The sequence below is a fragment of the Dicentrarchus labrax genome, unplaced genomic scaffold (assembly GCF_905237075.1).
Source record: "Dicentrarchus labrax unplaced genomic scaffold, dlabrax2021, whole genome shotgun sequence".
Lineage (NCBI taxonomy): Eukaryota > Metazoa > Chordata > Actinopteri > Moronidae > Dicentrarchus > Dicentrarchus labrax.
Genome location: NW_026136721.1, coordinates 7904676 through 7930591, shown reverse-complemented (window position 1 = coordinate 7930591; position 25916 = coordinate 7904676). Strand labels below are relative to the sequence as shown.

Sequence of the window (25916 nt, the reverse complement as noted above, 5' to 3'; positions counted from 1 at the left end):
CCTTCAGTTCAAGCAATCATCCCTGAGAGCACTGGACTTGACAGACTGCATATACAACTATTCAAAGGACTACAGTGGCTATTTCTCTAAGGAGGTGGAGAAAAAGGAAAAATATGATGAGTTGAGCCTGTTCACTATTAATGACTATTATTCCTGCTGCCTTGATCGGCCCAGTCTGTAAACTGGAGGAGTTCAGGTAAAAGTATTTAGCGATCAGATCATTTTCTTATATTGTTTTCTTGTTAACATACTAATGAATTATTATGTATTTTTGGTCTGATTTCAGCATGCCTGGTTGTCACCTGAAAAGTAAATGCTGTCAGGTGTTTGCCTCACTTCTCTGCTCAGACTTCCAGCTGAGACGGCTCGACCTCAGTCGGAACGACCTGAGGGATTTAGGAGTGCAGTTGCTCTCTGTGGGACTAGGAAGTTCAAAATGTAGGCTGGAGATACTGAGGTACTGATGCATGGTGATGATGTAGTATAGTGACAGCTAGCCATACTGGCGTGTTGTGTGGGCTTTCGTTTTAGTAAGAGCCCTTTTCTCTACAGGCTGTCACGTTGTGGGATCACAGAGGACGGCTGTGCCTCCCTGGCCACGGCTCTGAGGTCTAACCCGTCCCATCTGAGAGAGCTGGACCTCAGCTACAATCATCCAGGGGAGGCAGGAGTGAGGCTGCTCTCTGAGAGACTGCGCGACCCAGAATAAATAATGGCTACTTCCCCCAGTACCGACAGCGGTTACAGACAGTAAGTGTGGATTTTTCATGAGATCTGTGATTTAGCAGCACAACTATGAAAGAAGCTTATGTGTTGCTTTCGGGGGGGTTGCAAGATTATATGTTTGCATTAGGAGTTGTCAATGTCAGAAATATAAATCCTGACTTTAAAGCAACTATAATTGACATACTTACATCAAATTACTTCGTATATGTGAAAGGGGACACAGCTAGCAAACTAGCTGACAAATACAGGGGAGCATTTAGCAGCTTAACAGCCAGATACTTTCCCAGGAGTTGGTAGAGGCCAGACCAGAGGTGAAACAAGAGTCGGTATTAAACTGTACACTGTCTGTGCTGCCCCCAAGTGGCCAAAAATCAATGACTGCCAGTGGACAATTAACTCCACTGAGATTGGGGCACATCTGGAGGGGGGGGGTCAAAGACTGTGGTATTAACAGAGAAGAAACACCACAGTCATGTCTTCATTGTGTGTTCACACTCTCTAGTCTAATTACACACAGTTTACACAGGGGGAGTGTTTTAAGTCTGATTCTGATATTTTGGATAGTCAAAAATGTTTAGTCCAAAACCATGATTCAAAATAAAAAGGGTATTTGGGATATAATGTCAGTTTTATCTCACTCTGGTATTTCACCAGAATTATAATAATGGGGTAATTTCTAAACAGTACACTTCAACAATATTTACATCAACACAACTCACCGAAATAATGTCTGCAACTTAAAAGGTTTATTGAAATCAATAAATGATACCGTTTATTTTGCAACCATGGCTTTAAGTGGTGGTGATAGTTCCACTGAATCAGTGTGTCAGGATACAGAATAACGTAGGCGGATAAAATAAAGTTGTTAAATTAACGTGGTAAACGACACATTTACAGAGTTTTGGTGACTTGTCTAAAGTCGGTGTTACACTGACTACAGCTGTTATTTGGCATTTATTTTCACATTTTCTGTGTGTACTTGCTGTATTCCTTTCTTTATAAGACAGCGCTAGCATTGGCTGAGAGCTTTGAAGAAGGCAGTCGCCTCCGCTGTCTGAGTGCGGGACGTCCGCGATGAGGAAGTAGCAATGTTAGCGTGTTAGCTTTAGCCGTCGAGTCAGTCTGTGGTGAGGGCTAAAGAAGAGGCTCAAACAACACTCCTCCGTTCGAGTGAGCGGTACGAAACTATTTTCCTCCTTTAACACTGACGTTGTCCGTGTCGTTTAGAAAACGGGACCGTTCCCTTTCACCGGGTATTTTACTGTAAAGTGCGTCATTTCACTTTGAACTTACCGGAATGGCTATTACACACACAACTGCCAAACTAAAGAAAAGACAGAACCGAGACTGACTCCAAGCTTTAGTCGGGTCCAAACTGAACAGAGAGGAGTTAGGAAACGACTGAAGAGCATACTGAGGGTGCCGTGCACCTTTTCTTTAGGTTTAGTTACAACCTGAAGAACCGAAAGTCATTCACAGTAACTGAATCCTCCATAACGAGGATTTAAGTTCATCTTTCATCAGCCTGGTTACTTTCTACCAGCCTGAACAATAACTAACGTTAACGTTAAAAGTAATGTCAGTGGGTTTCAGACTGGGGTCCGGGGACAATGCAAGGCCATGGGAGGAACAGAAGGTTTAAACTTTAATCATATTTTTGTTGTTGAAATTTGGAACAACAAGGGAACAAATAGGGTTTGTACTTTAAAAAAAAAAAAATGTATTGTTACGGTGGCCGCGAGGTATCAGCGAACAGCAAAAACGTTGTGCCTTTTGGCGTTCGTTGATACATCTCGGCCACCATAGATTGTAATTTTTACTGATCCCAGTAAGATCATTGCTTGGCTATGGCGATTTTAATATCTTCAAATTTAAAATAAATACACAGTTACAAGAGGGGATTCCTCTCATGTAGTGGGTCTGTGATGTAATGCAGTGGTTCCCAACCCGGATCCCCCACTGTCACTGACTCTTCTACCCAGCCTGTATATATGCATTACATTAATGCACTCTCCTTCTGTACAGGTTTCTTATCCTTTCATATCTTTATTATCTTTATTTATTTATTTATATTTTTTAAAAAGTACTTTATTCTGGTTTGATTGTTGTGTGATTTATATATTTTTGTGTGATTTTATATTTTAAGCACCATTGCACCAAGACAAATTCCTCGTATGTGCAAAAACCTACCTAGCAATAAATCTCATTTAATTTGATTGTGATTCTGAATCTGAACCTGGGGGTCTGGACCCACACTGGGGGCTGCCATATTTTCATGGGGGGGCACAAACCCTTCTTGATTTAAGGGGGTGCTATACAACTATAAAAAAAGTTATTAAAAACACACAATAGGCTTATATTCCAACATATAAAATGTAAAGTAAAAGACATTAAGTAGATTGTCTAATAGACCAGTGGTTCCCATCCTTTTTCCATAAGGGAGCCCGTCTCAATCATTGAGTAAACTGACAATTTAAATAACAATTTAAGTATTTTTGATAGTTAAAAATGCTAAAATATGCATAGTATAAATAGATAATTGTACAAAAAGTTCCCTAAGCAGGACATTTTTTAGATAGAGATATATATATATATATAATCACTATGAGTTTATGGAAACAGATCAACATGTCACCATTTTCTGACATTTTGTTGACCAAAGAACTCATCGATCGATCGAGAAAATGTTCAACAGATTAAGGATAATGTAAATAATCAGTAGTTGCAGCCCCAATTAATTCAAATACCATAACTACCAGAATGTCCTATTAACTTACAGGAAACATTGTGTAGGACTAAGATAACAACTGAACTTTATTACCAACAAACTGTGTGAAAACTGAGTGGACAAACACATTTGCATAGTACAGAGATGCTGATTTACTTTCCTCAGCCATAAGAAATGAAATGTGAGTCTCATGTTTAGAGAGAAAGACAAAATTCTTCTAATGCCTTCTGAACAAGTCGGTGTGAACGTATTAGTATCTGATGGCCCTTTGAATCCCTTGTTCCTCTGCCTCAGTGTGGACCATGATGAAGAGCACTGGGTAAACCCACAGCTTCTGCACAAGTGTAAGCTACTCAAAGTTGTTCACTGCATTTCTACTGGGCCGTGTGAAACGGGCCGAACTGAAACTCAACTCTCACCGTTTCTTCCATAGATGCCTGTGATCTCACGCTTGACCCCGACACACTGAATGAACACCTCCTCCTGTCCGAGTGCAACAGGACGGTGAGCCACACTGAAGAGAAGCAGCCGTATCCCGCTCACCCAGAGAGGTTCGAAGACGAGAGACAGGTGCTGTGTAGAGAGGGTCTGACTGGACGCTGCTACTGGGAGGTGGAGTGGACAGGATTAGTGAATATTGGTGTGGCATATAAGAGCTTAAAGAGGAAAGGCCGGTGGGACTCAGAAATTGACTTGAGCGACAAGGCCTGGTGCTTCAATATCACGGGGCAGGGCGGTTATTCTTTCCGTCACAGGCGTAGGGAGACTTTCATTCCTGTCCCGATCATTGACGTTCCAGCATTTCAATCCAGACAGAGGAGACTGGGGTTGTTCCTGGACTGGCCGGCTGGCATTCTGTCTTCTATTCGCTGTGTGGTAACACAAAAACTCTCCTTCACACGTTCCACACCACTTTCACTGAGCATCTGCACCCGGCGTTCACTGTTTACTTGGGATCTCTCACCCTGTCCAGCACAGTGAAGCTAAGAATGGATCCTGTGAGTATTTCTGGTTGTCTCTTAGCACCACACTACAATTTGCTATCACTGTTAAAACAACTCATTCATTTTTCCTTTCTGGATTCCAGGCTCAGTCAAGCTTCACGCCTGAGGTGATACAAGAGAGGATAGGCATTTCATACAAGTAAGAAATATCATTTATGTCCATTAATTGACTTTAGTGGGAATGGGTAGGACTTTGTGCTGTCAGACTGAAATGTTTCACATATAGCAATATCTCAGCTCTTCTGTCCTCTGAGACTGGGCACTAATTTGTGCTGTTAATTTGACATTGTGTCAGTTAGTTTGGAGCAGTGTAAATGTTCAGTTAAAGCCCTGCAGTCTCCAGGCTGCCAGTTAAAGTTGTGAAAACATATAAGTCTTATCATTTGTTAATTAAACCATGCAATTATTCAAACAGAACCACATTTGTTGAGTAAAATATATTTCAGTATTATTTTCAGACAATCAATATCTAACAATACAGCATACATCTATGTACATCGGGTCTGCATATGTTCCCCCCCCCCCGACAAAAGAACTGATAAAGAAGCGCTTTGTCCTTTATTAAAGTAACACCAGCCATTGTCCTACCAATGAGAATCAGATGAGAGTGTATGGACCGACCAACCGACCAGAAGGTACTAAACCACAAATAAACATGGACACACCCTAACCCCATACCAATACATCGAAAGCATGTTCTTCAAAGGGAAGTGTCATACAACGTGGGTCTTCTGTTTGTTATTTAAACCAATCATTGCTAACAGTAATAACAACATTGTACACAGCTAAGATCAGTGCAAACAGCAGTAAAAAGAAGTCGGCTCAGGCAAGACACAAGTTTTTGAACAAACCCCCAGGTTGGCCCAACTTATTTTAAAGAGAGAAGGAAGAGAATACAGACTTCTGACCCAAACTGCAGTTGTGCACACAGTTTTCATCTCAAATGAGGGATTATTAACAACATTTTGGCTGCACTAACTCAGTTTTACTCACATTTATTGTAGTTATGTCTCAGTGTTCCCAGAGCTCAGCAATGACTTTGGTGAGAACAATATTCAAACATATAGAAAGGCCAAATCTATGAAAAGACCTAAAGAGGGCGCCCTGTTAGCTCACCTGGTAGAGCTGGCGCCCCATGTACCAAGACGGAGTCCTTCCTGCAGCGACCTGTGGCCCTTGTGTCATGCCCTCTTTCTGTCCCCCTTTCCTGTCTATCTTGAGCCGTCCTGTCCAATTGTAATGTTTTCCTTTTAAACCATTGTGTGTTTCACAGGTTCACGTTCCCCAGCTCGGGTATGTTCAAGTGTTCTCTGACTGGGTTGGTGTTTAATGTGACCCACGAGGGGGAGGTCAAGTACAAGGCTTTGATCTGGGATACAATGATGCTCGAACCGGCTTCCAAGGTACCTGGAGGACTGCTGTTCGACATCAAGTGTCCTCAGGAGTCCATCTGTCAGCTGCACCTCCCACACTGTGAACCTGAACCTGGTAAGAACACTACTGAGCTTTGTGACCACCTATCAGATTAACAGAAGATAGCATTACCTTTTTTGTACCCAAAGTTGGCAGTTGTGGTTCGACATGGAGATAACATGAAACCTTTTATGGGGCTTATTTTGGATGCTTCTGCATACTCACAGCACTGGTCTCCGAAAGCCTCTCTGTCGTCCACATCACTGATGACGGCATGACCATCATAAAGCCGCAGGTGATTACCGAAACCCACGTGGTCGTGGACACCCCTACCCTCGCTGCCTTTGGCATCGTATGGGATCTCATCAAGAGATTTAAGAATTTCATGACGAAACCACTGAGAGCCCAAGTCCTGCTGTTCATGCGACCGCCATACCAAAGTGGGAAGCTCATCCTCAGTGTGATTCTGCTACCGCTCAACGTACCTCTGCAGGAGGTAAAACCCTGTCATACCATAGTTCAAACTCTTCTGCCACTGTACACTATCTGCTTGTTATGCTAGTAGGCCCTCTTGTGGCCAGGCACTGTAATGTCCTCATATATCAAGAAAGTAAGACTGAACAGTTCACGTATTTTTAAATTGGACAGTTAAGTTTTAAAGCCTTCTAACAAAATGTTCTGATATCACTGAAGGTAAAAGTGCAACATGAGGATTGTGAGTACGCCCAGGTCCCATCCCACTGTCTCCTCCACATGGGCAAATATTACAGCCTCAAAAGTAACCGAGAGGAGCATAAAATCCAGCCTGCAGTGAGTATCAGACACAACTTCTGCTGCCAGCCAATGTATGTCTGAAAGCAATCAGTCTGCAAAATGACGTGTGTACATTTCATTTCAGCGTGCAGAGTTTTTTGATAATTACGGACCAAATTACCACGCAACCTTTGAGATCAACCTGACGGTGACCACTCCGGAGGTGACTATGATGGTGCAAGATCCAGACAAGATGAACGTTTGGGAGCATGAGGTTCATCTGCGCTGTAAGGACCGCGTCACTCAGTCTATAGCAGAGGTTTTTTAGACTGTGATGTGGGGGGGGTGGAGGCAACTGCACAATTAGAGAGAGGGTTTAAATTTATTTGAACGCAGACATAATACGCATATTTTTTAGATTAGTATCAGCTTACAAATCCTTCTAACTCCAGTATGTTATGTATACATAATGCTGTGGTAGTTCGTGCATCCATGTTGACATGGTCAGCTATAACAGGAACTTTCTCATCCTTTTTAAACATGACAGTATTGAGTATAGTTAACCTGCTCATTGACAAAGCTCAAAACCCAATGCACAATTACTGTAGTTACTATGGGTGTGCATCTCTCCCTTCTGAGATGATCTGATGCGTATCTAGATACATGGGCTATGATACGATTCAGGGACGATGCATTCTAATATGGAACAACTGGATGCGATACAATGCACTTCTTAATATTTCTTTAATGTAGACATTCATTTCTGGAAAGTACAGTTAAAATTGAAATATCAGGAGAGGGGCAAGAGGGAGGTTGGGCATAAGCGAAGCAATGGGGAGAAAATGCATGTAGAGCGAGAATATTTTCACATGTAACTCAGGGTTTTTATCAACCAAACCAAAGTGGGTGATTGTTGGAACAGTGGAAAGAGAAACCTAGACATTTTGGTGAGTTTAATGTTGTTTTTGTCAAGTGTTGAGATGTTATGAGTTAAAGGATCTTACTCTTTCACAATAAGTTCTGTCTCTGTAAGCACTACAATGATAATGTTATTGTAGAGTAACAATCTGATTTGTTGAATCAAATTATATTCCCAGGTTTATCTACATATCTGGCTCCATTGGGAAAATTGCCAATGATAAGCAGTGACGTCTCAGCAGAAGAGAAGCTAAGAATCGCCCGGTCGCCCTTCATCGACAGAGTGTCTTATCCCGTTCTGGATGTCATGCTGAATCAACTTCTAAGCCACAGGGTCATAAATGATGCTGAGTTCAAGGCAACCATAGTAAAAAACAGAGCAGACAAAGCTCGAGACCTCATCGACATGGTGCGAAAGAAAGGAGAAGAAGCAAGTTTGATCATGATCACAGTCTTCTCTAGCAATGATCCTTTCCTTTGCAACGAGATCGGCTTAAAGGCAAGGGAAATCTGTGATGATGAGTATTGATCATATGCTGCTGTGGTAATCCTCATCATTTAAAACACACAAAGCCACCAAAATGAAGTTAAAGAAGCTTAGAATGCAGCAACCTGGTCAGAAAAAGCACAAAGACCTGTGACCTGTTCGACCATGTGAACAGAGCTTCCCTCTTTCATTAGTTCGACCACTTTCTTGAAAAGTTAAGCGTGGCAACATTTACATATATCCCAAAACCTGTTGATCTACAGGTCAGTCACATTGTGTAAAAGTTTCTCTGATCAGAAAGGTGGCCCTTTTTTTTTTTTTTTTTGTGCATGCACTCCAGCCTTGCAAATTGTTGGCTAGTTGTGTGTTTACAACACAGAGCCAGGTTCTCAGGAGGTAGAGCGGGTCGTCCACTATTCGGAAGGTTGGCGGTTCCATCCCCGGCTCCTCCTGTTGCATGTCAAAGTGTCCTTGAGCAAGATACTGAACCCCAAATTGCTCCTGTGAATGTGCGTCACTGTATGACGCATGTAGTGTCACAAAATGTGGTAGAACCCCCAAATGAGACACATTCTGAATGTGCTGCATACGTGTCCAAAGAATGCTCCTAAAACCTGAAGAGGAATATCCCACACGTCTTAATCTGAAAATGTGCCATTCGGAATAAGGCCTAATTAGGAATATCCAAACGGGCTATTCTGTTTACGTGACCCTCATCAGATGGGTGTCATATTTGGAATAGTAGTGTGTCTTTAAGCTTTATTTTTATCTTAAAATCACAATATTTCTGTAGATTGTATTTGTAGGAATGAAGACAAAATCAAACATAAGTGTGTGTGTGGGGGGGGGGTCGGTCAGATGGTCTTTGTGGCTGTAGTACAGGACTTTTAATTGCAAATGACATAAATCAGTTTACGGTATGAATAGATGTTGGGTGCCTTCCCATTGTAGTAATTATGCTTCCTCCTGTCCTCCATAGATGTTTTTCATTAGCATAAACATCCCACTGATAGTGTGGGTCACTACTGCCTGCAGTACAGTGTATAGGATTATTTTATCATTCATCATTCTATTCCTATTTTCCATTCCAAGTTTTTAAAACATTAATTTAATTGTATTTCTCTCTCATGTCCAATGTTTTCTTTTTGTTTTAAACTTATTTTAATAGTTTATTAGAATGATGTTCATCAGTCAAAATTAGTGATGCCCTAATAATATTTTTTTCTTCTGAACTGGAATATCCATAACATTATGTACATTATAATACACAGTGCTCAGAATGATGCTGCAGTGAGCGAGGATGTCCTTCTCCATTCCTCTCATTTTTGATTTGGGTTTTTATATATATATTATATTATGCACTGACTATATCATAGATGTGATCATATATTCTGTTTGATTTTTATATTTTACACTGTAAGCATTTATAATGCATGCAGGGCCATAACTGTGATTTTACCAGTACTCCAGTGCAACCCCACCTGCCCAAAGAAAGTTTTATTATCAATTAACAAAGTCTGTCAATTTAGCTGCTTCCACTTTGTCAATATTATTTGGACTGTTAAAATATATTTTCTGCACACTTTATCTCTCTATGCAATTTTCTAGAAGCTTTTTGTTATTTTCTTGAGTTGTGAGAGTCTAGCTTGAAAAGCAGTGAACTCCTTTTAGAAGAAGATGTTTCACCTGACCCTTGGTGTTGTGTAAGCTGATATATTCAGTACACTTTTTGGGGATAAATGAATAAATGATTGAAAAATCTGATATGGTCAGTATTTCTGTTACATTGTAATTTTGTCATTAAACAGCATGAATTGAACCTCCGGGCCTAACAGTGCTCTGCTCAAGAGAAGAGAGAAATGAAATTGCTGAACCTGTCGTCTCTCGTGTGTGTTTTATTGTAAGATGGACAGTTTAGTCAACTTAAGGAGAGCAGGAGCCATAGTCGGTGTAACTGAACATCCCTGTGACATAAAACCGTGGTTCCCAACCTTTCCTTAAAGGAGCCCTTTTATATTCTTTAGTAAATTTACTCAGTGACATATTTTATGGATATTTCATGTTCTATTCAAAACTGTACAATGAACCCAAACAGTGAGCTCAGTAACAGCTAGTTTGTGTAAAATTAGTGATTCTGACTTTTTATACTATATACTCTATATTATGTTTTGACACACTGTGTTTCCTTGTCCCTGATGTTTGGCCATTGTTCTATCAGCATTTACTTTTCTTCAGAATCAGAATTAGGTTTATTGCCAGGTAGGTTTTTAATTTAATTTGTCTTGGTGCATTGGTGCATAAAATATACAAATCACTCAAAAATCCCACAAGAATAAAGTACTTTTAAAATATAAATAAATAAAGATAAGAAAACTGTACAGAAAGTGGGTACAGAAGTGAACCAGATGCTGAGATATAGGCCTACTGTGGAACTACTAACAACTTTGTATCTTAAAAACTTATATGTAAAAGCTGCAACTATTAACCGACTGATTGATTGATTAGTTCATCGACAAAAAAATTAAATGACAACTGTCAACTGATATTCAATTCATCATTTAAGTTCTAGTTTCTCCAATGTGAGGATTTACTGTGAGGTTTTCTTGGTCTGTGATGAGCTATATATTTGTTTGGACTTTTTGTCAGACAATAGAAGTTTTTCACAGCAGCCATTTTGTCATGAAATAGTAGGGTAAGTATATAAAACAATATGAATATGGCGACTTTTGGAAATCTTTTTTTTTTTTACTTTTTTCTGACATTTCATGGACCAAATGAAAGGAAATAGTTGCTGTCTTAATCTTTTTGTATGTAAGTAAAGTACCTCAAATATTGAAACTACAGTAGCCTACATGAGCAGTGTTGGGGAGGAGTGAACTACATGTAAATAAACAAGTAGTTTAACTCCATATTGCAGTAGCTTGCTGGTAGTTCAACTACATTCATATTCATACAGAGATTCAGGTAGTTAAATTACTTCTTTGACATTTTTGTAGTTTTTATTTTACCATTGTTTATTGTTTAATTGAACTCCCTTTGCCTTGTCCCAGCAGGCCAACAGCATTATAAGTTACACTGTAGATGTTTGAAAAGCTTACATTGTGAATTTACACATTGAGTACACACAAAGCAACATCTGCATTCATTTCCTGCTCTGTTTCTGATCAGTTGCTTTAGCTGGTCTTAACCAGCTATTTGCTAACTTTATCATTTATTGGTTTGGTGCAGGGCAGGTGGCATACAGTGGTTTCACTGGGACCTGTGGAGATGGGACAGAATATACAGAAAGTTATATAAAACACAGTCTGTATGTTATTTGTTATTATGTGCAGTGTGTGTACTGACCTCAGTGTAGAGTGGATGGAGCAGCCGTCTCTCTCTCTGTCTGTCTCTCTCTCTCTTTGTCTCTCTTTCTTTCTTCACGTTTGTAAAAATGATGTAAACAACAACAGGACCCACAAACACAACCACAAGAATCCGGACCCACCACCAGCACTGTCTGTTGCTGCTACCTGTCAGAACCATTTACCATCATCAGTCAAACACTCCAACACTATGTTTCACTGAGAATATGAACACAGAGGAGTCACTCTTACTTGTGCTGATCTGTCCACTGCAGGTTGTGCTAACATTGACTGGAGCAGTCTTATTTTCAGCAGGGTTGGCAGACACACATCTGTAAGAGGAGTTGAAATCCTGCTTGAGTACAGTGAGAGGCAGAGAGAGAGCGGAGCTGCTCTGGTTCACTATTTCCTCGTCTTTGTACCACAGCAGTGTCGTCCCTTCAGCTTTCTCCACCCAACACAGCAGGATGCAGCTCTCAGTGCTCACACTCACTGACTTCACTGCAGGAGGAGGGACGGGTTCTGGAGAGGAATCATTGAAAACAGAGTCACACAGAAGCTCTGACACTAACACACACACACACACACACACACACACACACACACACACACACACACACACACACACTACAGTTTACATACAGCCCCTGGTTAAAGTCTCAATTCACCCAAACTATAAAAACACATAATCTCACTGAGAGTTTTGGTTTTAAGAAATCCACTTTTAAGATGTTGTGTTTAAAGCAATTAAACATTTACATTTAAGAGTTACATCTATTGTCAGATAAAACTCAAGGGAAGTGAGAAATGTTTTTGTATTCAGGTGAACCACATAGCAGTGAATATAAATAATATTCTATTAAAACATCTATTTTCCTAATAATATATGAAATAGATACTATAATATATATATATATATATATATATATATATATATATATATATATATATATAGAATTTACTTTTATCAGTTCAATCTAGTCAATGAAACCACAGTGTGTGAAACTATACAAAGACATTTTACACAGGTAAATATGATATGATAATATTTTCTCTCCTTCTGATACTGGATGTTTCAAACTAAACATTTACAATAAATGCATCTTAGATATATTTCAAAGGCACAAACAGAGTTAAAACTTTCTTGATGAAACAACATTGCAACAAACAGCTCTGTTACACTTTGACTTGTAGGTTTTTTGCATTATATTTGTTTCTGTCACACCAACAGCCACACTGGGCACTGCTGAAGTTTTCTTTGAGCAGGACACATGATGTGAAGTATGTGTCAATGATACTCAGGCAGCAAGTACCATAAATGCCATTATTGGGCTGTTTGATAGCCCAACGCAGAAAAATGCACCTTTAATGCCCCTGACTTTATAGTTTTTCATCTGTGTGACCTTTAACCTGTCACTGGGTATGAAGTCATTTTACACACACGTCACATATAAAAAATATTCATACTTTCATGTTACAGACTGATATCCTGCCTGTTAGATTATTGGTGTCAACTGTCGAGCACCCTGGCTCTAACAGCCATAAGGAAGATTTTCTTGTTTCTTGCTATCAATTATAGTTTAACTATATAGAAATATATAGAACTATTTTTTGTTTTATTCAGGCACCATGCCAACCGTTTCATATACGACAATGTAGCAAGAACATTCCTATAAGAAAAACAGGTTTTTGTAATATTCTCATGTAAAATTTCAATAAAGTTTATTTAAAAAAAAGACTTAGACTGTAGAGATCAGAAGACATCTGTGGGACCATGATAACTGGTAGAAACTGGTAAAAAATGATAACCAAAGGTAAAAAATATGACTCACCATACACTGTGAGTTGATAGGTTGTAGTGAACACTCTTCCTGTTTTAGAGTCAATAACATAAATCCCTGAGTCGTTCCTCTGCAGTCCTGTGATTGTAAACAGTCCAGTGCTTTTGTCCCACAGAACTTTGTCCTTCAAAGTTCCCTCATATATCATGGAATTCCCGTTAATCACCATAGCAACATTCTTTCCTCCAAAGAGGAGAAATCCCTGCTTCACCACAGGGTCAGGTAGAGTGATGGATCCTCCCTCAGTGCCTGTCAGGTTCTTCACTTTCTCAGTAGCAGATGAGCTTATCACTGTAAAACACAGAGAGAAACAACAGTTAGCAGAGCTCAAAGCCACTGCTAGAAAGCTGCACAAACACAAATGGTGCTTCAACTGTCTTTAGTTTACAGTTGTTCTACATCTTCACAGTAAACAGATGTACAGTGACTCAACCCTGTCTCATAGAAATGATGTTTGTATATTAGCCTATACATTGATTGCATAATTACATTGTGGTGATAACATAATACCGTCCTGGGTTATGTTTAGAGACAACCTCTTTTGAAACACTACATTTCTGTAACATGGTGGCTGAGGAGGATGGTGGTGTACAAAATGGCTGTCACACCAAAAACAAACACAAAAACATTCAAAAGGCCGTTGCTCTCGCTGTCTGGTGATAAGACAGGTGTCCCTCTGTGATTCCATATACTAATATTAATAATATAAAGAGAAAGGAATTATAGCTAAATAATAGAATCACTTCATCATCATTTTACTAGGGCAGCTAGCAGTGCTCTTGCAGTGTTTGGTGGAGTTCTGAGATCATCGGTGTATCTGTGTCTTAATGCAGCGTCTGTCTGTATCTGATATGATCTGAAGTGATAGAGAGGATGGACACAAACAAGTTTCCTTGAAAGTCTGTTAAGGGAAGGAAAGATTGTTATTTCAGTTAAATATTAATAAAAAATCTTATGTCTCAAGTCACTGCTGACAGTTGAATAATGCTGTAGTCACTATGAGAGGATAGTACTGAAAGACTGCCTATTTTGGTGGAAAACAAATCAACTCTCCACCGTCTCGGTCCCTCGTATTATTCAAAGTCATTCACACACATCTCTGATAGAGTGCCAGTAAACATTTTAAAAAACAGGCAGTCACACATTACTGAAAGTACTGTATGTTGTAGCACAACAGTCGTGCAATGTGTGCAGTGTGTATTTAAGGACGCCTCTAAAACCAAGTCAACGTTTACCATCACATTTCCCTCTCTGATCAGGTAAAGATCAGTTACTCCAGTTATAAAAAAGTTACCTATGAAAATGATGATGATCCTCATGTGGAACGCCATGGTTGTTTTTGGATGTGTCAGATCTCTGAAGCTTTCAGGGAAACTTGTTCATATCACCCGTGAGTGGAAAGCTAAAATACTGACTGCAACTTCCTGTCTGACAGCACTGTGGTTCATATGAGACAAAACTACCTGATACACTGATGATCCCCACTAAACACTGCAGTACCACTGCCAGCTGTCCTAGTAAAAGGATTATTCTCATTCTAGTATTCTTATTATCATTTAGCTATAACTGCTTTCTCTTTATATTATTAACACTTGTATATGACATTGTATATTGAATCACACCAGACAGGGACAGGCTCTTTTTCTAAAATTCTTTTAATTTTGTGAAAACAGACAGGTGAAACAAGACACATTGTGTGACCAAAACAAACAAAGACAAATAAATCAATAAATCAACATGGGTTAGGTTAGAGATAGATGATAGATGAAAATGGGTACAGTGCAGCCTATTGTAAAGGACTTCAGTGTGTGTGTGTGTGTGTGTGTGTGTGTGTGTGTGTGTGGTGGCGTATTTGTAAGTGTTGAGAAGCAACAAGGGGAAGTGGTGTTTTAGCCGAAAATAGAAAAAGGGAAAGAAGAAGACAGAAAAAAAAAGAAAAAGTAGACAAGTACATATGGGGCAGGAATACAACAAGAGTAAAAGAAAGAAAGAAAGAAAGAAAAAAGAAAAAAGAAAGAAGCTCAGTGTGTAGGGACTTGGCTTGGGAACTGGAGGGTCGCAGGTTCAAATCCCACAGACCACAATATGGAACGTGGCCTGGTAGCTGGAGAGGTGCCAGTTTCACCTCCTGTGGACTGCCGAGGTGCCCTTGAGCAAGGCAAGCCCGCTCATGCAGCGCTGCTAATGTGGCAGCCCATCACTCAACCATCTCTCTCCCTGTTGCATGTCCACAAGCCCTGCATGTGTGTGCATTTCAGCCTGTGTGTGTATAAAAAAGAAAACATTCACCAATAGGGGATTAATAAAGTATTTATCTATTTTTCATTTTATTTTATTCTTATTGATTTTACTGAGGCAGGGATTGCCTTTCCAGTCACCCCCAGGGCCCCGGGGAGGAAGCTGGCTGTTGGATTAAAAACTGTACAGTTACCCCACATAGTGAATCCAGTAACTGCAGGAAGTTTGAGTTTTATTCAATTCTCTGTCTATATTATGATTTTTTATATTCTTTTAACAATCACACAGACTTAATAATCAACAAATACTAAGATATTGGCCTGCTGTGTATATTTTGAATCTTTAGTGACCCCTAGTGGAGATCCAGACCCCCAGGTTGGGAACCGCAGCTCTAATGAGTTCATTTGCAGCAGCAGTCTAAAGATGCTAAGCACATTTCTGCAGGCTGATATGAGTCCTCTGATGCATCCTTGTGTGTTAGGGTGAAGCTTTGCATTGAATATGAATATATTACTAATAAAAGAAATGTGTAATTCTGTATATTTGTTTATTTGACAGGGACAGAGCACTTTAATGAACATCAGTATAAAAACACAACATGTAAACAAATGTTGGAGTTAACAAGAATGCTAATTTACATCCGTAGTCCCTATAGGCAGGTAACAAACACAGGAACATTACCAGTGACAATATACAGACACAAACTTACAATACACACGTAGAAAGAGACAGAATGCATTGTGCAACATGTCAGGGTAAAAGTGATCACAGTTCAGGTTTGCCTTCAGTCACTGTTTGAGGGGGGTCTTTAAAGTGGGATATGGAGGGCTTCCCTTTACTGCCAGTGGTAGGCTGCAACCCAATCTCATTCCAGGTCCTCAAATACAGACACACGCCTCCCCTGCGTCTCATACAGACGCAGGGAGCTGTGTGTCTGTCTGAGACGTACCGGGCTAATAAGCCTTTTTAACACCTAACGTTATGAAACAGTCACAGTTTGGTTCGGTTTTGGAAAATATAATAATTTGGGTTAAAATAACTGCATTAAATGATGTTACATAAGTGATGGATGTAAGGAAATATTACTATAATAACATAAAAACACAATGTAAAATATAAAAAGTAAAAACTAAAAGAAGAAGAAATGTTTTTATTTAAATGACATAAAAGATCATTTGGATGGGATTAACATTGCAGGGGGAGGATTATTCACACCTCTTCTGGATGCTATTTTAACCCTGGTTAAATAACAGGATATGGTCTATAATAGAAATTCAGATTCTGCTGGCCAGAGAGAGAATATCAGTGTACACACTCCGGACGAGATCAGAATAACTGTGACCTCACCTGCAGAGATAAATCCGGTCTGAATGGTTGGCTGTGGAGTCAAAATGCTCAGTTTGTCCTGTTCACACTGCAGTAAGTAAAAGGAACTCTGGATCACTGAAACCATGACTCTTTTTTATCAGTGATCTTTTTGTGATTTGTGTGAATGCACTCTGCATGGCTCTGACTGAATAAGGACATGAACACAAGGGGGAGTTCATGTCCATCAAGCCGTTCGAGAAGCCACTCCCATCATCAGGAACATGATCTCAGTGCTCACTGTACTGTTTGCTGTGAAACAGAGTTTACCTTGGAGTTTTGAACTCTGTATATGAATAATGTGAAGTTATAAGTGTAAAATTAGAACCACTGATGATAAATCAGTTTGGTGATGCTTTCCCTCTTTGTCTCCCTTTTTCAAAAGGTTAGAATACTCCACATAGCCGGTAGCATGCATCTGACTTAAACAGAATACTGTAAAATACAAACAGTTCGTTTCAGCATAAGTATATGAGTGCACTCACCACACTTTCAGACAAAGATGAAGAGGTAGAACATCCTCTGTTTAGAGTAGAGTTATAAGCCTCCACACCAGACAATAACAAAACCTTCACGTCACCTCTGCAGTGACACATTAAAGATCTTCAACTGCCACGCAAAGCAGGCCTCCCTACTCGTAATATTTGTTTATGCAAAAACATTTGGCTGATGTTGTTGGATGTTGTAGACACAGCTGAACCAGTTCGACCACCCTGGATCTGAAAAGTGATGTTTTTCTATTGCTTGTCTGACCTTAGAGACTGGTAGATAGCTGCCCTTCTGTTTTTCTTTTACATGTTTGTGCTCTTATGAAATCCTATTATTGAGCAACTGCACACCAACATCTTTAAATAGATCCTGATTACACAGTCTTGTTGCCACTGTGGCTGGCCTTACTTACATTAAGCCACTGAGTCACTCACAGAGTTGAAGCAAACAAAGGCTTTAAGCTAAGTGAGTGACATTCCTTAAAATGTCCCCACTATATATTCAACAATAAATTAAATGACTATGTTTAATGCCTGTGTGAAACATTTTACCATTTATTACCCTGTTTCCCATCTGCCCCACCACGCTCACATACCCAACGGTTAGCAAGTTCAATATTTGTTATTTCCAGTATGGCAGTTTAACTGCTCACTGCTGATGTGATGGCTCAGTGCTTTGGTTTATTGCTTTATTGCACCTCTGCTCTGCGTCCTCCTCTCCTCCAGTGCAGTTACTATAGAACACTCTGTGTGTGTGTGTGTGTGTGTGTGTGTGTGTGTGTGTGTGTGTGTGTGTGTGTGTGTGTGTCAGGCTATGCTATGTGGACAAAACATCCAGTTTGTATTTTCATAAAACAATGAAACCTGATTAAGCTGTGACCCCAGCTCTGAAGGTAAATGAACGGAGCCACTTCCTCTTATCAGCACATTGTGTTTGAGCCAATGGTTTGATGATGGGCAGGTGGTGCCTTTTCAAAAGCATCAGTCCATTCAACAGCCTGGGGGTCGGAACTAGAATGAACACCCATCTGGAAATTATTGTGGGCTGTTTCTTAGACCCTGTTGTGTAATCATGTTATTAAAGAATAAATGTATAGTTTTTAAAATTTAGAATTAGATATCTGTCAGCCGACACTCAAAAAAATGAAACACTGACTTTAATTACATTCATTTTGTCAACAGGTTCCACAAAATTCTGTTAGTGTTAGTTAAAAGTAGAAAATATTATGGTCATCTAACCTCATGAAATAGTATTATAGTAACACAATGATTGTGAATTGAACCAACTAAAAAGAACACAAATGACAAATGAATTTGGTGCACCCAACATATTTCTGCCATTTCCTTCATTCACCAACAGAGCACTGATTTAGTTAACATTTGGTGCACTTGGTCAGAAAAAATAAACCAATACAGTAACATTTCTGGCACCCTAAGCGTTATGCAGATTAACTGACTGACAGAAAATGAATCACCCACTACTTACATTTCTCAATCATTTGTAAATATGTTCTGCGTTCTGTAGTCATGTATGTCAGTACACTAAATATATTTGGGTTGTGGACTGTCGACATATGAATCGACAATGGAAATAATTACTAGTTGCAGCCCTACATAAAATAAACCATGCCATTATTAAACCAACATTATGGTGCAGCTTGAGCCAACACTAACAGTTATAAGATGCCTTAATGCAGCATAAAATCCAACAAAACATCCATTTATTTGTCAGAATAATTTTGGTGCATCTTGGTGTTAAAGGTCCGCAAAATATCCATCAGCTGTTAACAACTGTGCATAATGTACCTTGTTTGAGAGTCTGTGAGAATCCACTTGAATGAAGAAGCTTCTGAAGTACTTGTAAGAAGGCTTTCAGTTCCTGAGGAGAACAGGTTCAGTGCATATATTACACCCTCTCCAGTCTCTAGAAGGATTTTTTTCAGCAGCTGAGGAAAGGCTTCTGTTGTACCCTCACTGTACTGATAGTGGAGTACTTTTAAAGTGGGATATTAGTACTTTATATTAGTATATTAATATATATTATCCCTGACCTAGGGGCCAGACCTAGGGTCGCCCCCTGACTGAAGATGAAGATGATCACCCTGGTGTAGCCTCTGCTCCTACTCCCTCATCTCTTAATGAAAATGTAGCCACCTCTTCCTTTTGCGATCTGCCTCCCACCAAAATATTTACTCCAGCTCCCCCAAATTTGATGTATGCTGACTCTCAAACTCATTTGGCTTCATCCCCCCTGCCTTGTCAATGTATGTGGCCATAATAGGGAAAGGACCGTCACAACTCACACAGTCCTTGATGATGGAGCAGATCTATTCTGCTCCCCAAACCTGTCCAGTGTTTTGGCCTCACAACTCAACCTGAAACCATCTCATTACGCACAGTAAGACAGGATATAGTGCAATTGAGTGGAGCATCTGTATCCTTTGAAATGTCCCCTCTTAACTAGCCAACTGAAAGGTATGGTATCAATGGAGCATTCACTGCGGAGAATCTTGGACTGTCGGAGCACACATACCCTGTGAAGCAACTACAAAAGCAGTATCACCATCTCAGAGGTATTCCATTAGAGTTTACTGATCATGCATACCCTCTTGTCCTCACTGGCTCAGACTATGCCCATCTCATCACAGCCACAGAGCCGACACTCGTGGAGCCCCCTGGTGGCCCATTGGTAGTACATACCAGGTTAGAATGGGCTCTCCAAGGGCCAACTAGCTTAATCCCAACCCAGCACACTCTTTCCTTCAGTCGTACCTGCTTTAGAGGTGAATTGCTTAGAAGTGTGGAAAAACGCAGATTGACATATGTGAATGAAAAGACGACCACAATGTCAAAACAAGACAAGCTAGCTCTTGATCTACTCCATTCTAAGACAGAGTAGAGACAGATAGTGTAATGCGCTATGCCACTCCACTGCTAAGAGTTCCCAGCATTCCTGTTCTTCAAGCTCCAAACACAGATGACAAACTGTCTGATACATACCAGGAGGAACTGAATAAGCTTGTGGAGTCTGGCTATGTTCAAAGGATTCCCAGTGAGCAGGCAGATCAGCCACAGGAAACCTGCTATTTCCCTCATCACGTTGTTGAACACAACAACAAATACAGAGCTGTATTTGACTGCTCCTTTGAATACATGGGACAAAATCTAAACAAATGTCTTCTGACTGGCCCAACACTTGGTCCCTCTCTCCTTGGAGTTCTACTAAGATTCCGCCAACATCCCATTGCCATCTGTGGAGATATCAAAGGTATGTTCCATCAGGTACGCCTTTTGAATGAGGACAAACCTCTACTAAGCTTCATATGGAGAGGGATGCAGTTAGACCAAGAGCCCAGTGTTGAATAGCAGGTCTTGCCATTTGGAACAACCTGTATGCTGTGCCACCTATGCTGTTCAAAAACATGTCCAAGATCACTGTGATGGAGGTTTTTATGTTGATAACTGTCTCCAAAGTTTCCCTTCCTCATGAAGTTAAGACCCCTATTGACTAAATTAGACCTTTGCTTTCTGATGGTGGGTTTGACATCCAACAGTTGGCTAGTAATTATCTAGCTATAATACACCATCTCTCACCAGAGGCTAAGTCAAAAAAGAGTGAACTGAAATGAAATGATAGTTGACCCTCAATATCCTCGAGCATCATGGCTGATTGAATGGATTACTGAAACCTACCCTGGAAAAGGATGGAAAAGTTTGCAGTGCAAAGGTCATTTTCCGAGGTAGAGAATATATATATACGCCCTGTTTCCATATTAATCCCACAACCTGAAATCAGTGAAGAAGCTTAATGTAACGTATTTGCTGCACAAATCGGGGGGCGGCTGTTACAAACTGCAAGTGTATTTACCCTCCTCGCCACAAGGAGACAACTGGTGGTTCAGAGCACTGGTGAGTACCTCCCACATTATAAATAGAAGGCTGAATTGGACTTGCCCTCTTCTGTCTCTAAACATTTCACCTGGATGATGTTGTAGATGATGTAGATGTTTGCAGTGTGTATTCTGATGAACCTTCAAAGTGAGTGAGTAGCAGTTTCTTTATATAAATTAATTATGGTATGTAAGAGACAGTAAGGTTAAATTTGTTAAATAATATGATGTTGGTTTATATGTCAGTCTAATCTTTATTTGAAAGATTTATCATATTTTAATGTGTAAATGTTCAACATGGTTTGAAGACTGGATTAATGACTTGTAAAAATTGTAATTTTTTCTTTCTTTATTTAGAACCACAGCAATCATCATCCTAGCAAGAAAACAATGAATTGAATCCTTGGGTTAATAAATGGATGACTGATGGCAATCCTTGTTTCCTGGTGGTCTGTGGCTCCAGTTAGAACCTTATATCCATAACAACACTAACTTTAAAAAAAAAAAAGTTGGATTCAATGACAGCCAAACAGTACCTGTGTGTTACCAGCGAGCCTCCCCCCTTTAAGAAAGGTGGGCTTGTGGTCTTTCCTGGTGTGTGAGGTTGAGGTTTAGTAACATTAGGTTGCAGTATAATAGTTACTGAAAGGCGGTGTGTTGTGTTTGCTGTCAACGTTCCTACAGCGTCTTTTTGTGCTGTTGACAGCTGAGTTGAATCAGGTTAAAGACAATTAAAATAGTCTAAACTGGAGGTAAAACATTTCAGAGCTGCTAAACTGGGGGCCGCACAGGAACAGATGATTGATGGCGTTTTCTCTTCTGACCTTATCCGGAGATAAATAATGACTTGTAGCTGCTAACTAGCGTTTCACGGTGAAGCACTAACATTGTGTTATTGTGCTAGGCTAATTTGTTTAGTTTGCAGGCAATTATGGTTTTAGGTACCTTCAATAGTTCTGAAACGACAGACAGGGATCGGTTACCTTCCTGTAAAATACGCCTGATATCTCAAAGTAACGCTACACTAAACACAGAGCTTTCTCTGTGGTCACCAACAGAGCGCAGACTCGTTGTAAACAGCATCGCGACTGCAGAGAGTAACGTAACGAAACGCGCAGACGGTGATATTGTGTTCTCAGATTTGGCGGGATAAAAGCAGACCGAAACAGTTAAGGTTAAGTTAGCTAACTACAATGTCCAAGATCCATCTGTACTCAAACTCTCACAAACTAATGTTACACAAGCACACCAAAAATATACAATACAATCATACTCAATATGAAAATACCACAAAAATATATAAGTGTAATGAATTAATATTCTCCTACCTCTTCCAACGCAGAAAAGTAAGACCAACAGCAACTTATCCGCCAAAATGAAGTCCTTAGACTTAATAAGTGGCAATGCGCATGGGTAGTAAGAACTTTAAAGAGTTCGGTCTAGACCTGCTCTATTTGAAAAGTGTCCTGAGATAACTTCTGTTATGAATTGGCGCTATACAAATAAAATTGAATTGAATTGAATTATTGTAATTTTTTCTTCGTTTGGGTTTTATGGCATCTGGCGTTGCATTACTGCCACCTTCTGGATGGTGGCAATATGTCAAGCCTAATTCACTTAACTTAATTTTTTTGTGATTAAACAACACATTCATATTTTTGTACAGCTACAGAGAGACATAATTACATGGACTTTATTAGAAAACAATATTTTAACTTAACAAATACATGTATTTTAAATAAAGTGAAAATAAATAATATAAAGTGGACAACCCACCTCATTCCTTTTTTTGAGTGCATGCAGGATTTCTTCCTTTCTTTTTTAATTAATCTATTCCAGGAAGTTTGAGAACAATGGTCTCTTCTTTTGCAGGAAATCCCTACCCACACCCACACACGTATGCACAGGTTTGGTTTTTATAGCAGTTGTAGCAGTTTTATCATATATAATTATATATATATATATATATATAATTATATATATATATATACACTGGTTATTGTGATTTCCATCCTCTGTATTGTTAATGCAGTGACCTTACTCAAAATATTTTTTAGTTTCTTGATATTTTCTGATAGATGATGTTGTATAACGTAAAGTTTGTATCTTCCTTACCAAGAGCATTGTACTTTGCTGCCCCACTTTCTGCTGAAAGAGAAAGTAACCATGTTCCGAGACTTCAGTTGGAAAAACATCAAACAATAAATGTGAGGGGAACCCCCCATTCCAGGGGAAATTACACCCTTGCACACATACTGCTAACCTGGAGCAGTGCAGTACAACCACAGTCTATTGTGTACACCACTGAACAGCTTGGAGGGAGTTGTGTGTGAATTCACAGGAGAACCACAAAGATCTCTGGTTCCAAACATAGTCAAAAACCTTTATTGTTATAATCATAGTATCAGTGAGACTTTCACACGGCAGCGTCTCCATTTTCCTCAAAACCATTTATATATGAGTTAATCATCAGTGTAAGAAACAATAGCTTCTTTCTTCCTTATTCTAAAAAATAAATCATCTAAGCAATGTAAAAAGACCCAGACACACACTGGCTCAATTGTAAAATGTCTCTCTTTTCAAATGTCTCTCGTGTTATCTGTTTTTGTTTTTGTTTTAGTGTTTCCACTTATTTACTGATTTTAAATCAATGAATATACTGTCAAGTGAACAGGCTATTTTCTGTTTAGGTCTTATCAGCATCCTGTTCCAACAAAAGCCCCATCTGCATTACAAGTACACATTTTAATAATAGACACGCAACTGTAACCTACTGTGTGTGTCATGTAGAGGACATACAACTTTGTCCGGATGCCATTGTGGCTATTTCGAGTACAATGCAGTCTTTTATGCTGCCTTGTCCTCCAATAATTTGGAATGAAATTACATATGATTGTGCAGCACTCTTCTGAAAACTGGATTTGACTTAACCAGTTTTCCCGATTTTTATGCATCAACCGATTCAATTCAATTCAATTCAGTTTTATTTGTATAGCGCCGATTCATAGCAGAAGTTATCTCAGGACACTTTTCAAATAGAGCAGGTCTCGACCGAACTCCTTATAACATTTACAGAGACCCAACAGTACCACCATGAGCAAGCACTTGGCAACGGGGGCAAGGAAAAACTGCCTTATAAGAGGCAGAAACCTCGGACAGACCCTTCGGCTCTAGGTGGGTGGCCGTCTGCCTCGATGATCAGGAAGCCATAAGAAGAAATACAGAGGAAGGCAAGTTGGAGTTCAAAGTAGACCAAAATCCCAGGCCCATTATCAACCCAGTATCATACTTGCAAATGTCCAGTCCTTGAATAGACTTACAGGTTAGATGCTTTCAGTTCTAAAACTGGGTGGTTATTTGTATAACAATACACACAATTGTAAGTGTGAGAAACTGACAGAGAACCTTCCTCTGTGGTCAGTTTCTGTGGAAATGAAACGAGCTACGTGTAATTGTCGTGGGTTGATGCTCTCTCTGGTGTGCATTAACTCATATACAGGTCAGGATGTGGTAGAACAGATGGCTGGAATGGCTGGACAGCAACCGTGCAGCTCTTTGATCTAACTAGTTCAAGCACAACAGGAAGAGGTATCTGCTTTTCCTTCAGTGACAGACAGCTCTCAACCACAAGAACACGCCGTGCTGCATGCTTGATGTCTGCAGAGGGTGGTTCTTCAAATGCAGCTGTACAAGAGTTTGATATTTTAAACTGTAAAGCATGATTCTTTCCTACGATACAAGGTCAAAAAGTTATTTACAGACTGCATATTTACCTGCACATTATTATTGCCCACCCCCCATATAAACTCTGACCCCAGTGAGGCCACCAAACCTAAAAGGTGGAAGTGCAGAATCATAATGGACCAACATCTTAAGCCATTGTCCTACAGTAGAAGAGAGCCACTACCAATGTGCCACAAAAGTCTTTCTAAAGTATCTGATGTGTGTTTTACTTTGTGAAAATAATATTACATCACAACCCCTGATATCTTACTTTAGGGTCGAGGACTCCATCTTCTTATCTCACTACATTAACTAGTTTTCTTTAACTTACTGTGCAAGAAAATAACCAGCCTACATATGACATTTGTTACTGATTATGCCTATTTTTGGTCTGCCTATATATTGACACTGTTTTATTGATGCTACCATTTTGACTCCCTTATATTCATTTAATATTTTTTCATTTTTTATATATCATTATAGAATAAATGTATGTTGAACATGGAATTGTTATTTTGTTTCAACTCTCAACTTTATAAGAGCTTCATGTTCAGGAAATCAAGCAGGACGCATGTGTTTGCTCTGAGTGCCAACTATTACTGCAAATACAGGCTCCCTGGTGGCTTTGTACCTAACATTAACTCTAAACTGTAACATCCTGTTCTGGCTGGAGCTTTTATTTATACCCATGGCAATAACTTAATTAAACAAAAAAGGGTTTCCATGGGGAGGATGATAATCTCAATGATGATGGGGTTTTTTATCTGATGTGTGTGTTTTTAATGTGTCGATAATATGTTTGTGCTGTACCACAAATTGTCTCTTGGAGGATGTTAGTGAGTTATTGCATTACTCTCTGTATCCTTCTCCTCCTTAAGGTTCTGCTCTGTAAGCTTTCTCAGTTAATGATCTGACCATTGTTGCTAATGCGACTGTCATCCTACCTTTCGGCTTTATTTGGTCACTATGTCTTCCTTTCTCTGACTCGGAGTGTGAGT

The 25916-nt window shown here is 39.6% G+C and overlaps 1 protein-coding gene and 1 pseudogene across 2 annotated transcripts; one reads left to right on the top strand and one right to left on the bottom strand.

The window, feature by feature from the left end:
* The first annotated feature begins 287 nt into the window (after positions 1 to 287).
* Positions 288 to 9793, top strand: LOC127354992 (NACHT, LRR and PYD domains-containing protein 1-like; annotated as a pseudogene).
* LOC127355358 (uncharacterized) lies at positions 9568 to 17443 on the bottom strand. Of its 2 annotated transcripts, none has more exons than XM_051386167.1 (5): positions 17303 to 17443; positions 13206 to 13505; positions 11626 to 11895; positions 11375 to 11541; positions 9568 to 11288 (listed from the first exon to the last, which is right to left on the bottom strand). In XM_051386167.1, the coding sequence occupies exons 2-5, from the start codon at positions 13381 to 13383 to the stop codon at positions 11241 to 11243; spliced, it is 663 nt and encodes a 220-aa protein (XP_051242127.1). In that variant the 5' UTR covers positions 13384 to 13505; positions 17303 to 17443; the 3' UTR covers positions 9568 to 11240. The 2 variants fall into 2 exon arrangements, with proteins under 2 accessions (XP_051242127.1, XP_051242126.1); XM_051386166.1 differs by lacking the exon at positions 17303 to 17443 and adding an exon at positions 14509 to 14615.
* Between the last annotated feature and the right edge of the window lie 8473 nt (positions 17444 to 25916).

Bases quoted from the DNA above. Each gene is read 5' to 3' on its own strand.
- LOC127355358 (XM_051386166.1), bottom strand. From the start codon at position 14,545: ATGGCGTTCCACATGAGGATCATCATCATTTTCATAG. The intron at 13,506-14,508 runs GTAACTTTTTTA...TGTGTTTTACAG, and splicing joins GATCATCATCATTTTCATAG to TGATAAGCTCATCTGCTACT. The intron at 11,289-11,374 runs GTCAGTACACAC...CCATCTCCACAG, and splicing joins TCCATCCACTCTACACTGAG to GTCCCAGTGAAACCACTGTA.